Source organism: Epargyreus clarus, unplaced genomic scaffold (assembly GCF_041222505.1).
Source record: "Epargyreus clarus isolate Ecla_fem2 unplaced genomic scaffold, WU_Ecla_fem_2.2 ptg000007l, whole genome shotgun sequence".
Taxonomy (NCBI): domain Eukaryota; kingdom Metazoa; phylum Arthropoda; class Insecta; order Lepidoptera; family Hesperiidae; genus Epargyreus; species Epargyreus clarus.
Window position 1 is genome coordinate 11,117,146 of NW_027332215.1, and position 18,250 is coordinate 11,135,395.

At 35.3% G+C, this 18,250-nt stretch overlaps 2 protein-coding genes across 6 annotated transcripts in view; one reads left to right on the top strand and one right to left on the bottom strand.

Annotated features, from left to right (window-relative positions):
* Window positions 1-1,445: 1,445 nt before the first annotated feature.
* Ubc4 (ubiquitin conjugating enzyme 4) lies at window positions 1,446-7,782 on the bottom strand. Of its 4 annotated transcripts, none has more exons than XM_073074599.1 (4): window positions 7,583-7,782; window positions 5,218-5,229; window positions 4,311-4,463; window positions 1,446-4,230 (listed from the first exon to the last, which is right to left on the bottom strand). In XM_073074599.1, the coding sequence occupies exons 1-4, from the start codon at window positions 7,643-7,645 to the stop codon at window positions 3,847-3,849; spliced, it is 612 nt and encodes a 203-aa protein (XP_072930700.1). In that variant the 5' UTR covers window positions 7,646-7,782; the 3' UTR covers window positions 1,446-3,846. The 4 variants fall into 4 exon arrangements, with proteins under 4 accessions (XP_072930700.1, XP_072930698.1, XP_072930701.1 ...); XM_073074597.1 differs by having other exon boundaries at window positions 7,568-7,782; XM_073074600.1 differs by lacking the exon at window positions 5,218-5,229.
* A 2,187-nt stretch (window positions 7,783-9,969) lies between these two features.
* Tkz (tyrosine kinase-like protein) overlaps window positions 9,970-18,250 on the top strand; it is an 84,711-nt gene continuing 76,430 nt past the window's right edge. Inside the window, exon 1 of one of the 2 annotated variants that reach the window (XM_073074602.1) lies at window positions 9,970-10,298. The gene's annotated coding sequence lies outside the window, so the exon portion shown is untranslated. The remainder of the gene's footprint in view (window positions 10,299-18,250) is intronic. The other variant, XM_073074601.1, reaches the window with a different exon arrangement.

Consider the following 18,250-nt stretch of genomic DNA (forward strand, 5'->3'; position numbering starts at 1 on the left):
GATACAAGCTTGCTTTGTTACCATCATCAACAAGAAAGTACAATATGAAGGTATCTTGTTATGAGTAAAACAAGGTGTAGGTGCCTAATTTGAAACCTTAGTTTGTCACGTACCTAATATTAATTCCAAATACATCAAAACTGGAATAAGCTAGGAAAACTACCTACTAAAATAAAAATATCGCGATAGGGATATTTTAATACTTTATTCGATGACCTATACCTACTCTACATAATTGTTAAAAAAATCTCTCGATGGATTGTAAGTAAAGTCTACCAACCTTCACTTGTATTGTATAAGACCCGTGCTCAGCGGGATACATAAATGGGTTTATGATTTTTCTGTATCTTCTTTGAACACCGATGTAAATAGATGTAGAAAAATCCATGGTACATTAGTTAGATATTATTAACTCTCAATAATTTCTATATGTTTGAACCTAAACCATTTTATTAAATCATCAGGCAGAGGGTAGTAAGACCGGCCTAGCATAGTCTCCTAGTTATCCTCTCAGTCTCAGTCCGTCTGGTCGACAATGTGCATATTATAATATATAATAATCTAATAATACTTCATTAGTCATTACCAATACTATCGAGAACTTATTTTAGAAGGCTTAAGCCCACTTGAGTGAGACATTTTTAACACGCTTTTATTAGCTGGGGTTGTATGTATGTATAACTATGTAACGGAATTTTTGAAACCGATTTCTATCTGCTTTGAACGTTAAGTTTAATTAAAAAATTTAAATAATTATCAGAAACACGATATACGATTTTAATAATTTTGTACCATTGTACCTTGATGTACTCAACATCCTTAAGATTAACGATTTCCGAAGAGAGATTGTTCGAGCGCCTTAGAGAAAGTTCATCGCAAAATTACTAAAAGTGTGGGGCGCTTTTCGAAAACTGATAAATGGAGCACCCCACTCTTTTTGCACAATTATACTATTTACTGTTCGTTAATTGATTCCTAGATTGAAAATTATTTTCTACTTTTTAGTTGATTTAATTTTACTTTTAATTTGTTGTATCAATCGAAAATAATTTTACATGCCACACAACAATATCTGGACAATTCTTTACAACAAATTCAAAGTTAAGTAAAAACTAGTTGAACCGTACGAATGAACCGGGAACTATTTCGAGATTCATCTGCTTATAACGTAAAATACCAATTTATAAAATCAAATGTATGTAATCAAATTTATGAAATCAAATCAAATATCTATTTAGCCTTTCCGATCTGAGAACTTCGTTCAAGCTTGGGTAATGCGTAGATTCAAAATGGTAAATACTCAACACAATAGAACCCATGGGAAAAGCAATAAATGTGATATTTATTACTATATAAATGTAGTCTATATCAAAAAAATATTATGCTAACTAGTCGAATGTGGTATATTAAAATATGGGATTTTTGGTGTGAATAAAATACGTTACTTGATTCATTTTTATTATCTTTATTTTATTAAATACATTAATTTTCATACATTTTTTTCCATTTACATCGAAGATTTACATTCAATATAACGTGATATCGCTATATTAAGTACGACGTTGTCCGTCAATAGATATATGGTAATGGTATAAGTATGTTATACATATGATACTATAATGTAAAATACAGACACGACGGATAGAATATACTATTCTAACATTATAGAACTGAAACGCTAGAATAGAGAATAGATTCTAGATATTTATTTCAATTTGTTTAAATTGTGGAATGACAGCTACTACTTTATAGCAAGTCACTTTCATACTATTACAAACCTTGGAAATGCTTTATAATAAAATTATATAACGAATCAAAAAAATATAAATCATATTATTAAAAAAATAAAGTTGAAATAAACTTATTATTTCGTTATTCATAACCTTTTAGCCCGACGATACTATATTATTCTTATATTTGATATATGTATCGTTTTATCTATTTAATTTCATCCCAAAGTACGTAAATCATGAGCTCCCTGTGACGCCACAGTCATCAACGATTAATTCAATGCCATCCGGGTTAATACAGGCATCAACAAGGACAAAGTGCGGCTCTTCAATAAATCACGATTGAAGAAATGAATGCATCGTTTCTTACTTAAACAAAGGAAAATCACAGCGAAAACAATTAAGAAAAAATCCAATACCAAATGCTCTATTAACTACAAATAAAATTCCTACGGACTGTTTGAGGTACTGTAAAGTAAGAAATTTTGGTTTCGTTAAACATTCCTAGGTGTTAGTGAAAGGTACTCGAATATCTACTTTTGATTATAAATTTTTAACAGCAACAATCGGTGTTTTATATTTCCAATAAGTTTGTCCAATAAGTTTCCATCATGTGATTTTTGCTGTTTTTATGAATTTGTCTCTTTGAATAATAGAAGAAACAATTAGTAAAATAGCAAACACCCATTCTTACTTTACACGAGTAAATATATCTTTCCAACAGTATGAGTAAACATGAATCAAATGATATCCATTATCCAAAGTGCACTAAGTAGTACACAGGTTAAGTCATACCAAACACTACACATGGAAATCAGAATTTAAACAGGTATAATATAAAAAAAAATATGATTAGTCAGGAAGTATGAATCTTTCGAAGAATCTACTTTAAAGTGAAATATTTTTACAGCCCCCTTACAAGGTAAAGTATAAGTATATGTATTTAAAGTATACTCGTATATGGAACCAGCGAGTAGGTATATAATAGAAAATGGAGCCGCCCATAAAATTGCAGACATTAAACAAATACTTTTTTCATTCAAATTGTTATCTTTTAATTCGCCACATTCTAATATATTATTTGAACTTTTATATGAAATTAATTGACAATAGTCTAATTTAATCAACATATTACACGAAATATTATGAAAACAGACATTAAGAATACACAATACAAATCATGACCCACAAAGTTACCCACCTTCGGCCACCCACTCTATTTGTGTATTCTCCTATCTTTGGAAACCTTCTTAGCAAGGAGAACATGCACAAATTGGTCACAACGTATGCTTTAAAATTGCGTGCGTCCAAATAAATTTGTTACGTATTTATTTTTTATGTATGTGTGTATTGTTCAGGTCTGTTTTTCACATTAAAAAGTCGCTGATATGCTTCATAAAAATGATCAGAATACAAATTTATTTTTAATAAACTTTGCCCAATTTATAATAATTATGTATAATGCATCCATAAAACTGATATTCATGTTTATGACTATAGTACAAACCGAGTTCCCTTAGGTCCCCGCATTTTTTTACATACCAACTTAGCCTGACTAATCGAATCATCAAAATTGAGAAGTCTGTATCTTTACATCATTAATTTAAATGTTGCAATAATCATTGAGATTTAATAGGGAGTACATTTGTATAGGTAGAACCGGGGAGTTAGCATTTTAAATTTAAAAGATTTCGTGTTTATTAAACTGACATATACCATATAACATAATCAGATCACGTCCACTCTTTCAAACTGTAAATGATTTATAAAAACCTAGTAACAAATCCCTGAAAAATCAGTATAGGTACATAGAAACAATCCAACACAAACAGATAAACCTCTCCTTTTATGAAATGAAGTTGATTAAAAATGACAAAATAAACCTCAAGCTATACAAGTATAGTAAAATAAAAAAAATATGTACTAATGTGACGTTACTTTTGTTCACACCCGCCCTATGATAAATCTCGACACATAAGAAAAAATTGCATTCTGTCTGCAAATTTTATGGACCGCCCCTAAGGTAAGAAATATTGGAAGATCCTTGGAAGGGTCAACTACATCACAAAATATCTTAGTAGGGTAACGTTAAAATCTAGTTTTATTATGTAGATGTCTAACTAAAGAGCTGCTCCGTCGCGCGCTCCAACTGCCAGTCGTAGGTGGAAAGAGCGACCCGCGCTTGATGTTCATCTACACCCATATCAAGCAGGCGTTGCACCTTTTGGTTGAATTCCCAAATGGACATCGGGCCGCCAGCGTACACGTTGGTCCAGTGCCGAGCTGTCATATTGAAAAGATGAATGTTGTCTCGGTACTGCTTGGCGACGACGGCATCTTGCGGGTCGTTCGGCTCGGCGGCGGACAGCAGGGCTTGGATGGAGAGCAGCACGGTGCGGAGAGTGAGCGCAGCCGCCCATTGATCTTTCAGAATGTCCAGGCAAATGGCACCGGTCACCGAGGAGACATTAGGGTGCCATATCTTAGTCATGAAGCGAATCTATGGCAAATAAAAAAAAAAGATAATAAACAACTTGTAAATGCTTTTAACTCTTTGTTTTATTTACCACAAAAAATTACCTTAGGAGGATTAAATGGGTAGGTTTCAGGGACCTTTATTTCGAGAAGGAAAGTTCCTCCCTCATAGGGGGTATCAGGTGGGCCTGCAATCTGCCCTTGGAGTTCGGTCCAACTCTCATCCACCAATTCAAGTTTTATAGATCCTCCGGCGACCTACAAATATATGTGCAATATAATAAATGTATTACTACCGTATATATTCAGAAAAAATATGTATTATAAAGATTAATGATATGATATTTTAAGGTGTTAAAAACACTTGTAGTGTTTTTTATTGACATTGATTCACACTAAGAATGTTATGTAAAACCAACATACATGCATGTTATTAGTAGGTATCAGAAACTTTTAAGTGGAAGTCAATAAATTGTGGATCTTTAGATATCAATAGAAAATGTGATGCAATATCAATCAGCTGTGTGCTTGCATTAAAATAGTACTTAATTTTTTTTATAAATTTGACTAGCATATGTGATTGAATACAGCCCAATGTATAACCTAAATGTATAAATAAAATTGTTTTAAAATCTAGGATTATAAAAAATTCAATTCTATCCTCAGTGCAGATTAGCATGATGAAATTATTAGGAGTGCAAATATGTAGGTCTCAGGTTTATATTCAATAGGACACCTGATGTGGCCACATCAAAAACAAAATTAAAATTTCAAACTATCATTCTACCTTAAACCTTTATCTTACAATGTGATCGTTTACTTCACTGTAAACTCGTCACAAGGGTTATGATTACCGGTGCACTGAACATTATAACATAGCCTTTTAGTTAAGAGAAACAATTCAACAAACAACATTGATTCCTCTCTAATAGACTTGTCCGTGACCGTACTGTAGCCATCCCCAAATAGAATTATACTCCTACCTGTTGTACTACATTACTTTCTCGCTTACCAGATCCTCAGCCTGGAACATAGCAGCAGTATGAAATGACATGAATTTAATGTTAATGGAGCTCACTTACACCTGTTATAATAATCAATCAATCCAACTCTCACCTGCCAAAGATTAAAATTTGACATTTCCAATTAAATTTGTAATATGCAAAATGTTGTCAAATTTCAATCTTTGGTTGGGGAAATATTGGATAGATTGATCAATAATGACGGATGTAAATGGTTATGGCATATGGTTAAAATGGATACAATGAATTTGTGAAGGATTTACAGAAATTAGGGTTGTCTAATTTTTGTAGATTCTTCTAATCCTTTAGAATGAATTAAATCTTTTGAACTATCATGGCCTTGCAGGTATTGCAGTGAAACCAAGCACTTTTCATAAGCAAATCATCAAATTTGAAGGTAAACCCTTTGGGGTCCGACTCCGGCAGCACCACCGCCACACCTATTTCTGCCTAATAACAACAGTGTTAAGCGCAGCTGTGTTCTGGTTTGAAAGGTGTGGTGAGGGAGACAAACTTTTCTGAGGCGTTCCAGCTTGGTCCTCAGGAGTAGCGGCGCATCTGTGGTCGACCTCAGGTAGGAATATCTAATCCTATCTGGAGTTGATTACAGATGTCCATGGGCGGCAGTAGCCACTTACCAACAGGTTGTCTGCATGCTCGTCTGCTACTTCTACATTTTAAAAAATAAAAAAAAACTTCAATTTACAACTCTAACATACAATACTGAACTTTGATTCCGGTAATTTAACAGTAAGCTATTTTTTTCTCAAAGTGCGTGTTAGTACAAAACACCTATGAGCGACACACTACAGTGCAATAATTTAATGACCTTTAATCCACCTTCACCCATAATAATATTTCTGAATACTTAACATGATAAAAAAGGTCATAATTCCCATTCTAGATCGATTTAAATTTATTTCAGAATGTTACTTTTATTCAGTTGTACCCCCCACATTTTTGCCATTAGTGAACAAAATAAGTAACACCCAGACCCAGAAAAGACATATAAATGCATCATTAAGAAACATGTCTAGCTGGGAATCAAACCCGGAATCTGCTTTGAGTTATGACTGCTATTGTGAGCACTCCGCCATGCAAGTCGACAGACATATTGTTGTATGTCTTTATGCGTCGACTGTAATCATAGTCAATAGACTTAAAAATAAGGTTCCTGATTTAACAATTTTTTAACCCAATTATAGATTGAAGTAAATGCCTCCATTATCCAAGCTAATGCCAAGACCCATTGCATGAAACTTGCAAAAATCACATGATCAATCATTTTTAAGTATTCCAAATATTGTTTGTTGTAAGTATGTCTAGTTACTTTGCTGACTTTTGGTACACATCACTTTTACATGAAATGTTTAAAAGGCAATGACTAGCAATGTTGACTTATAAAAAATATGTTATGATAATATCCTAAGTGGAAACGTTTTGCTCTTTACTATCAGGCCTATTTCATTGAAACCCTAACTAAACCAATGACCTCCATATCTGAATTTAAAACAAACAAATACTAAATTGGAACTTAAGGAGCGCAGTCGAATTACTGTGACTGATCTCTTTTCTCATATATATATGTCATATATGCTTGGAATGGGTCGTAACAAACTTGGATGGTGGCTGAATTACAGTATGCATGGATCCAAAAGAATAACAATATTTGTAACAAGTTGTAGCATCAGCGAGTGATAAAAATAGCAGCATTCTTATTGCCAACATGCAAGTCATACATTTCATTCACCTGCTTTCTTAAAAAACTAAATACTTCATAGAAAAATAATCCACAGCTGACAAAGGTGTAAATGTAAATAAATACAGATTGGGCAAACATTCAATAAAAAACTAAACAAAGAAAATATAACCAGTAAAGTATGATCACTCAAAATATGAGAATTGTCATGATAATCTCATTTCAATTCAGACCTCCGCGACCTTACTGCAGAGTACAACGCAACATTTTGACATGCTTAAGTTTATCTCAGATGTACACAACGCACAAACACCTTGTTACATTACTGATTAACAATTTCACGTAAATAATTCGCTATACATTTACGCTCCTACCAAACAGCAAAAAAGTACGATTGAACACATTAATATTTTTGGCAGAGGGTAAACAAGAAATTTTCACCGAAAATCGCAGAAGATGCTGAATCATGCACAAAGCAACTATTAATATTAAACAAAAAGAAAAACAGGGTACCCACAAAAATTCATACACAATATCTAAAAATATGAACAAAAAGACTTTCCTAAAGACACTGACGTACTAATAAAAATGCAAGTAGCAGCTAACATTCATAGTTATCATTTATGAGAAAATTTTAGTACCGTGTAAAACCCTACCTCCTCACTTTTCATCACTTCTTTAAACTCACGTTTGATCCTTTTGGCAGCAATATTAGCCATTTCGGATCTTTAAACTGACAACGAATAAGACTGAATTTGTTTGGTTCCTATCACTTGCGCGGGGCAATTTGAGGCAGAACTGCTATCTAAAGTAGATTCACCTGGACTGGACTGGAGCAAAATGCGAATTGTGAATTCTGAATGTGGCAACATGATAAAAATGAATGTGTTGCCAATAATCAACAGAAAATTGTTATTATTTTAAAACTGTTGAAGCACACATAGTCCACATTATACCACCAAGTATGTTAGAAATTCAAATATATATCTCATAAATTCTTAATTTTGTACTATAATGATTAAATAAATAACAAAGTTTTATCTATATTCATAATATATAAAAACCACAAATTCGTCGATAAATATTTTATTATAATTTAATGTAAACGAAATGTAGAAAATGTGTTCCCCCAAGTTTAATTTGAATCTAGGATCGCAAAAAATAATTCCGGTGACGATTTTTTTTTTACCGATTCACATTTCACAGATTGTTTGGTTGCAACCTTTTTTTAGCTAGATAGCAACTGTGTTTGCGGGTCTCCCAGGATCGGGGGACCGGGGAGGGCTGTCCCTTACAAACCCCTGAACCCCCCGTCCGCTAGAGACCGGAGCCACCTCAAGGAACATCAGATGATCACTGATCATCAATGTGGTTTGCGCAATAATAAATGTTCAGCTGATGATTTTCGGGTGTACCTCACACACGGAAGGGCGCAAGCCATTGACAGTAATGGAGAGGCGTTGGTGGTTAGCCTAGGTATCCCAAGAGCCTTTGACCGGGTCAGGCATAGGGCCTTTATCGCGAATTTTACATCTTACGGTCTTTCCGAGAGGTTCTGCACATGGACAGCTTTCTGTCAGAGCGACACATCAAAGTCGTAGTTGACGGGTGCTGCTCAGATACGAAGCCTATTAACGCTGGCGTGTCTCAGGGTTGTGTCTCTTTCCCATGCTTTTCATTCTGCATATCAATGACATGTTGCAAAAAACTGGCTGCATTCATTGTTAGCAGATGATACTACGAGAGATTCTGTGTACGCAGGCCGTGCAAACGCCTTTCGGGCTCGTGTGGCGGAAAGCAGAATCTGACTTTTGTCTGAAATCTAGTACTCTTTGGAACAGATCTTGACATGGGGTCAATTTAACCTTGTTGTGTTCAACCCTACAAAAACACAAGTCTGCGCAAAGTACAACGCTAAAAAACCTCATTCGTCACAGCCCCGCGCCATTGATAAAAGTGCAAGGATCCTGGGAGTTGACATATCGTGTGATGTGCAATACCGGGGTCATTTGGACGTTAAGGTGAAGTTGACATCATGGTAGCTGGGCACCTTGAGCCGATTCAAGCAGTACTTCACTGCGGGGCAACTCGTTCTGCTTTCTGAGGCGTAAGTGAGACCCAACATAGAGTACTGCTCGCATTACAGGCAGGGTCGCCCCAGTTCTAACTCAACCCACTTGACTCCGTGCAAAAATGCAGTCCGAATCGTCAACGATCCGAGGATTTCCGATCGGCTACAACTTTTAAGTTTGCTGTGGGACATAGGTTCCTTTTGCGTATTCTACATGACATACTCTTCAATAAAGGTGCAAAGAGAGTTCTTTTTCAAATATGGCGATGCATTGGTTGCATCCATCAGGTAGCACGTCTGCTTAATGTTATGCTCAAATATAAAAAAATGTGCATGTAATCTCAAGATCAGCTATAAAAACGCCTGGCCAATTTAAGGGGTGATTAAAGGGGGCTTCCGAGGTTGCGAGTGGCAAGAGTACTTGAATTACCCTAGCAAGGCGGATGACCATGACAAGGATGTTGGTAATGGACGATGATGAAAATGGCATGTGTGGTCATATATCATCGATAAAATTGAAGGGTTACGTACTTAAGGCGAGAGTAGTCTACTCTTCCCGAGCTTAGCCCAGCTAGGGCACCGCGCTCACAGGCTTCTGATTGCGTAAGCGTTTCATTGACTCCTTTACGTAGTGCTGATAAGGGCTACAGAAGCGGGATTTAAATTGGCAAAATACCACATAATTCGACATCAGTCCCCAGGCATCATAGTAACTTTAAAGGTTTTCACCGTATCAAAAAATGCAATATAATTGTTTGTATAAGACCAATTTACAGTTACTAAATGTACTAATAAATATTACAATTATATTTCAAGTTATAAGGATTGACGGATTCTCTAAGGATTTTTTGTAATAATATAATATGTAGTCTGTGCCACATATTTACTCTGTTGTATGAAGAGTAGGGATACTCTGTTGTTTATGCGTTCAGAATACTTTTGGAATGGCTGGCTTGCCTTGCAAGTTTCATTCATAGACAATAAAGTGCTTTCGTATTTCGTAGCCTACTTCATGACGAACTTCGTGAAGCGATCAAGTCTAGAAAGAGAGAGCTTTGTGCTGTGTTCGATAACAGACGATAATTTTTGTACTTAAAATTCGTACTTTAAATCTTTTTTTTGGCATATTTATAAATGAACATTAACGTAGAATGATGATTTTTCGGTGTTAGCACGTGCGTATTGTTTATTTGTGTTGAATTTGTTGCGTTATGGCGAGTGATTTTAGGAGTGCAAGGACAAAGTTATGCTAATTGACTCCCCATGTCACCGGGTTTCACCTATATACCTGGTACTTAAAGGTGCGTTACACTTTTGTTTATATTAAATTTATTAGATGATGATGCGAAGAGAAGGCTCAAAGCCTGCTCGGTTTCCGTCGTGCTGTGTTAATGCCCTTTGTTTGAGCGACCGCTGGCCCAAACATAAATAAATTACTGTAAGGGCATCAACGGCCCTTGTTCTCGTGTACCCGTTCCCCATTCGTTGAGTGATATACTACTTTTATTTACCTTCTCGTGGCATCGAATATAACTGAGAAGCTCGAAGATTGCATTAGATAAAACAACACTTTTGTGTTTGTTTCTCGTACACGTTTACTTTTTATAAAGTTTTGTACACCTGCTCTTGAAATTTATTTATTATATGACCTAAATTCACTTTTCATTGCCTCGATAAATATGTATGTGTATTTGTTTATTTACATAATTTTTGTATATATTATTTATTTAAAAATCATATTATTTTATTATTATTGTCGTAACTAGTACCTAGCGATAGGCCTTAGTATGCACAAAAATTGTACCTGTAAGATTCCAGCTTGGATAAACTATTTTAATATCTTACTAAAACTTATTGATAAGGAATCAAATTTAGGAGATATTGTGTTTAATACAATCAGTGCAGCAAAATAAATTATTGGATGTAGGACTGTAAATTATTCATATGAAATGTACAGAACTAAACTTTGATTATAAAATGATAACTGAAAAAACAAAGGTTTATGTTACAAGACAAGTATTTTAATTATAATATAAGTATTTAAGAAGAACCATTTCTAAATTGAAGGAAGTTATCAGTTATTAAACTTCTAATTCTGAGGAAACCTAAACTCCTGAGAGTTCAAAAGTGTTTAATCCTCAAACTATAAGTAAGTAAGTTTTACCAACCAACCATGATGATATTGTAACAGGCAGAATGGAGACTGTCTGTGCATAATTATGTATTTATTTTTTTAAATTGAAGTACTATATAAATATACACCAATTGATGGTGATGTGTCACACTATATAGGACAGGTTCTACATGGAGCCAATCTCAGATGCATTGTCACTCCTGAGGACTAAGATAGCCTCATATGTAAGTCAGCTAGCACCCATATCTTCCACCAAAATGCAGAACAGGTTCAAGATTACTGAATGTGCTCTACATTACATAGCAGCTTCAAAACTGTACTTATTAAGCAGATATGGGTGTCGGGGATGCCTTCAGAGTTGAACCACAGAGAGTTCAGAAAATTTATAATTCTTGATTTTATTGAGTTCCAATTAGGATAAGTTAGTCTATTTGCTGCACTTCATTTGTTAACGAAGTAACTGGATGTGTTTCATACATTATTAAATGCTATATTGAAACTATGATGCTAGATTGCCTTGCGTTCCTGTAGTTCCGGGAGCAGAATAGGGCTACGGTATCTCCTGCTTGTCGTAAGAGGCAACTAAAAGGGGGCTTCTGGGGTTGGGGGTGGCAAGAGTAGGAGCTCTAACCGCCTGTCAGCGACCCGGGGAAGGACGGCTGTATGTGTGGTCGCATACCGTCGTACACATCAGATGGTGTGGCGAGGGTCAAGCTCACCTGGGCGGAGCCCGACGGGGCGACGCGCTAAGAGGACTCCGGTTGTGTTCCTTTGGAAATCCCGGAGTCCTCTACGCAGCGCCGAGGATGGCCACCGGGGGGGTTTTAGTGCGGTAAGAATCCCACATAACCTCGTGTCGCTCCCACGGCATTGGGTACCTTTAGAAGGTTTCCCCTCATAAAAAAAAAATAAAACGATTGCCCTCTTGGGCCCATTGGGATTTTGTTAAAGAAAGGCAGTTGTTTTATTTTTAAATTCTTGTAAATGCAAGTATTTGTATTTACAGTTCTACAATGTGTATAAAAGACTGGGCCAAGGACAATGTTCACAGATTTTACTACTCTTTCATACAAAATGATGTACAACATAGATATAGAAAAAGTATATCTATATTAAACATAGTGCCTTTGACAAGGAAATAGAAGTTATTTTAGCTAGCGCTAAATTATATTCTTGCTTCCCACAAGTCTTTACTGTGTGTGTTTCTACACACATGGCCATTTTATTTTTGTTTTTGCCACTTCATATTATCTACATACTTGTTAGGTCATTTAGTTAGTTCTTATTAATTTGTGTCACATAAAAAACTAAACTTTCTGTTTGCACAGTACATTTCATTGTATTCGATAATGCATGTCTATATTATCCAGAAGTAGGTTTGACTCGTCGACCTACACCTGTTCATGAGCATCATTAACCCGTTACTGTCCCACTGCTAGTTACGGCTCTCCTCTCAAAATGGGAAGGATGATGCCATAGTCAACTGGGCTGGCCTAGTGAGCATTAGTAGACTGTACATAGCTTTGAAATTTTTTTTTTAATTTCTCTATTACAATGTAGCACACAAATTACATCGAATTCCTTGATTAAGACTACCGTTTAACCCCCTAAGCGGGGTCACTTCTTTGTACACTTGTGCATGTGTGCTTAATACCAAGCTGCCATTGTACCTAGAGAATTAAGAGCTCTTCAGTGAATAACAGCTCGGAATTCGCAAAAACCGTTCTACTGGAGTCCTCATTTATGCAAGAAGTATTTGGGGTGTGGCAATCGATAAACACAGTGAAGCTTTTGCTGTGTCCAGACATCTCCACGGCCGTGAGATGTCTGGACGCTCTTAAGCATGCTTGAAAATAGGGTATTTGCAAAAACCTATACAGTTGAAGCCGTCCAATGGCCCACATGGATTTTTACCTCTAGGAGCCAGGTCCAGAGAAAATAATTTACATTTTATTTAAAAACAGGGCATTTTTGTCTGAAATATGTAATTATATACAGGTAAAAACTTGGTTAAAGGTGGTAGAACTCCTTATGGTTCGACTCCTACGGCACCACCGCAACACCTATCTCTTCTTAATAACAGCAGTGTTAAGCGCTGCTTTTTAATTTAAAATAATAAAAATCTAATTTAAGAGTTTTTTAAGGTGGTTAAATAGGGGTGACAGCTTATTTTAAAATTAGCCATTTTGGAAGCCAGCACTATGAAAGTTAGCCATTGCCTTACTGGTTACATATAGTAGAACATTAATTCTACCGTTTATGGAAAATCAACCCTTATGGAGGTTAAATAAGGGTTGTAAGTTTGTATGAAAGTCCCCAAATTTTGATGTAAACTCTATGAAAATCGGGATTTGGGTTTTTGATAGAAAATAATTAATTACCTATTTCACCATTTTTGGAAAATCAACCCTTAAGTTGGTAAAATAGGGGTTGACAGCTTATTTTACAAGTTGCCAATTTGAAAGCCATCACTATGAAAGTAAGTCATTGCCTTACTGGTTAGATATAGTGGAACTTTAATTCTACTGTTTATGGAAAATCAACCCATATATGGGTTAAATAAGGGTTGTAAGGTTGTATAAAAGTCCCCCAGTTTTGATGTAAACTCTATGAAAATCGGTATTTGGATTTTAGGTACAAAATAATTAAACACCTATTTAATTGCTTTTGGAAAATCATCCCTTAAGAGGGTAAAATAGGGGTAGAAAGTTTAGAAGTCCGCACATTTTGAAGCTAAGTCTATGAAAATTGGTATTTAGCTTTCTGATAGAAAATAATAAAACACCTTTTTCACCGTTATTGGAAAATCAACCCTTATTGGGATAAATAAGGGTTGTAAGTTTGTATGAAAGTCCCCCAATTTTGATGTTATCTCTATGAAAGTCTGTATTTGGCTTTTCCGTAGACAAAAATTAAATACCTATTTCATTGTTTTTGGAAAATCAACCTTTAAGGTTGTTTATGGGAATGGAACTTTATTTTAAAATACGTTAATTTGGAAGCAAGGCCTGCAAAAATATGATTTTAGCTTTCTGGCTCGAAATAATAGAGCATCTTTAACACCGTTTATGGAAAATCTACCCTTAATAAGGTAAAATAGGGGTAGAAACTTCGTTTCGAAGTCTGCAGATTTTGAAGCAAAGTCTATGAAATTTGGTATTCGGCTTTCCGATTGAAAATAATAGGACAGTTATTTCACCGTTTTTGGAAAATCAACCCTTAGGGTCGTTTAATAGGGGATGCAACTTTATTTTAAAAACCGCTAATTTGGAAGCAAAGGCTGTAAAAATTAGCAATTGACTTCCTGGTTGGGAATGATAGAATTTTGGAAAAGACTTGCGCCTAAGTAAGTTTGAAGGTGGTAGAATCCTTTGTGGTTCGACTCCGGCGGCACCACCGCCACACTTATTTCTGCCTAATAACAGCAGTGTTAGGCGCTGCTGTGTTCCGGTTTGAAGGGTGTGGTAAGGGAGACAGACTTTTTCGAGGCGTTCCAGCTTAGTTCTCAGGGGTAGCGGCGCATCTGTGGCCGACCTCAGGTAGGAATATCTAATCCTATCTGGGGTTGATTACAGATGTCCATGGGCGGCAGTAGCCACTTACCATCAGGTGGACTGCATGCTCGTCTGCTACTCCTATATTGTAAAAAAAAAGTGGGAAATATAGGGATTGAAAGTGTGTTTAGAAGTAAGCTGATTATGAATAAAAGTCTATAAAACTTAAATTTTGGCTTTCTGATTGTAAATAATATACTTACCTAATACTTATTTTTGAAAAATCAACCCTTAAGGTCGTTAAATAGGGGTAGGAACTTTTTTTTATAATCCGTTAATTTGGAAGGAAGCACTACGAAAATTATTATTAGACAGAATGAAGTATCTGAGTCACTTTTGAATGTAGATCAACGCTTAAGACGGCTATAAAACGGTGTATGCAGTATGCCTTTCTGTTTATACACCTGTTTCAGCATTTTTAGCTACTCAACAATCAATCCCATTAGGGTACTATAAGTAAAGAAAGTTTCTCTAAAACCGTTATTGAAGTTATACTTCTTTGGCGTGTTTGGAAAAAGAACAGAGTGCAAAGAGGTTTAGTGTAGGGCGATATACCATGGGCCGTCGTAACATTTTTTTTTAACATGGGAATGTATTGCGCATGCTGAAGTGCAGAGCAACGGTTTTTGTATAACGCGTAGACACGCGGGCCACAAGAGAGTCGCGGGCCATACGCCACCCGTGGGTCCCGGCTTGCTGACCGCTGGTGTTGAACATTAGTTTTCAGAAATTTGCTAATGAATATTCCTATTTATTGATACATATGTACAGTCACGTGCAAAGAAATGTATACACGGGCAGATTTTCAAATAAATGTTCACTCTGAAAATTTTAAAAACAAATAGCTACTTAACAATTCATTCTATATAATCACCAGAGTTTCTCACAATAATGTATACATTTTTGTCAAAAATATGGACACAGATTGTTTTCAGATATTTGTATATACTATCACATGCAAAAATATGTATCCATCATAAATTATAATAATATGTAAACGATACTATTTCATTATAATGTATGCAATGATGCCTGTGTTTTTTTTCTTAAATGTGTATACACTTTAGAATTCCCTTTAATGTACACATAATTTTTCATCTTTTGAATATTGTTGCGGCGCGGCGATCCGTGGCGTGGACTGTTTTATTCGGTTATGCTTTTCCTATCTACCCTCAACTACGTGTTGCAGCGGAATTCAGATAAATCGTTATTTATATCATTATCATCCTTACTAATATCCTTACCAATCCTTACTAATATTATAAATCCGAAAGTAACTCTGTCTGTGTCTGTCTGTCTGTATGTCTGGTTGTCTCTTCTTCACGCCTAAACCACTGAACCGATTTTAATGAAATTTTGTTCAAAGATAGTCTGAGACCCGAGAAAGGACATAGGATAGTTTTTATCCCGGAAATCCCACGGGAAGTAGGGATGGGGATCTAAGATCGATTAATCGGACAATCGATCTTTTAGACCAAAAAAAATCGATTATTTTAATCGATATACGTAGGAATTGAATTGTAAACTATGCATTTGATCCAGTGATGATCTTTACCAAAATTGTTGTCCATGAGCCCACGAAGGTTTCAGAGTTGGTACGACCAATTTTTGCCAGATGGCGCCACTGCCATTCCAATGAAGGTACGAATTTTCAGTTTTATGCTTGTTAGTATGTCATATTAATTTCTTTTAAACGCGGGCAAAGCCGCGGAGAAAAACTAGTAGTTTATAGTTTAGTATCATTATTGCGATTATTGTAGTGTTTGTTTTTATTGTGAAGGATAGAATGAGTAATAAGCGAGTAAGGCATTTGGAGCTTAAGAATATGCAATAAGGTCCTTGAGTAGATACATATGATGGATGAAAATTTACCATAAATCTTCAACCCTAATGATGCAGAGGTGCCTGCCACCATAAGTAAAGAAGTTATACTTTTGTTGTAATAAAGTTGCTAGACAGAGCTATATAATGAAATATTTGACCTTCAACTCTCACTCTGATGATGCTGGAGTGCTTCCAACCCAATCTATAGGAGTTAGCCATTTTATGTTTTCATACATGTATTAACGTTACTGAGCATGGGTCTGCTTATGATGAAAATTTTACCTTCAAGGTCTTAACCCTGATAATGCAGGGTAGCTTCTCGCCTAAACCGTATGAGTTATACATTTGATGCTTTCGGATATTTATAAACAGTATCAAAGCTAGACTTTGTAATGACATATTGATATAAAATTTGATCTTCAATTCTTCAATACTGATGACGCAGGGACACTGCTGGCCAACACCACAGTAATTTGACGGGTGGGCCAAATCAATGTAAATTCGGACCTCACCTTTATTCATGATCACGTTTATACAATTTTATATTGTACTAATATAAACGTTAGTATGTCATCATTAAAAAGGGTAAAAAAAAATAACAAACAAATATAACCCACTTCTATGTCACTACAAAGTAAAAAATAATTAAATTAAATGTTGGTTTGGTACATATTTCTGAACTCGGCGCTCCTATTAGACACGTTGTTCACATCGTTATCCAACAAAATATATTGAGCGCCGACTTTAGAACTACTCGTATGTACTAAACCAACATTTATTTCAATTATTTTTTACTTTCTCGTGACATAGAAGTCGGTTGTATCTTTTTGTTAAATATTTTATTTTCCTAATTCTGGACCTGTTCCTTTTGTGTAAGATAATTCCGCGGTTCTCAATTTGCGTCAAAGCCGAGCCTGGTTTAATCGTCATCGAAGTGAACTTATTTCGTTGCCATGGCCGCCTTAAAGTCCAGACCTAAAGCCCATAGAGAATCTTTGGGGTCATCATGGTACAGCAGTGGGACAGTGACCGAGCTAGGACACGCATAGCCTTAATTAATCATGTCCATGAAATATGGGACAGTTTCAGAGGCAGTAATGTACGCGTTAATATGATTGCATCAATGCAGCAGGCTGCAGGATGTTATTGATGCTCAGGGTGGTTACACAAGATTTTAATTTCTGAATTATTTATACTTATATTTTGTAGTTTGTATAAATAAAGTAAATGACAAGTTTCGATTGTACAAAATCCTTTATTTCATTGCATCAATCCGTCAGTAACGGCGAGTATTATTTAATGAAAAATATAATATAATTGTAACGTTCATTAATTAATAATGTAAAATAGCATGTATGCATTAGGTGGTCATATAGTATGAATTGTTAAGTGGCCATTTGTTTTTTAAATTTTCAGAGTGGACACTTATTTGAAAATCTGCCCGTGTATACATTTCATTGCACGTGACGTCGTTTACATATTATTGTAATTCATAATGGATACATATTTTTGCATGTGATAGTATATACAAATATCTGAAAACAATCTGTGTACACATTTTTGACAAAAATGTATACATTATCGTGAGAAACTCTTGTGGTTATATAGTATGAATTGTTAAGTGGCTATTTGTTTTTAAAATTTTCAGAGTGGACTTTTATTTGAAAATCTGCCCGTGTATACATTTCATTGCACGTGACTGTACATAGGAATACTTTTGAAATTCCACTAAGGAGGTCAA

What these genes read in the sequence shown, in the direction of transcription:
- Ubc4 (XM_073074597.1), bottom strand. Translation starts at nt 7,645, where the DNA reads ATGGCTAATATTGCTGCCAAAAGGATCAAACGTGAGTTTAAAGAAGTG. An exon ending in ACCCATTTAATCCTCCTAAG is followed by an intron (nt 4,231 to 4,310) that starts GTAATTTTTTGT and finishes TATTTGCCATAG; the next exon opens with ATTCGCTTCATGACTAAGAT.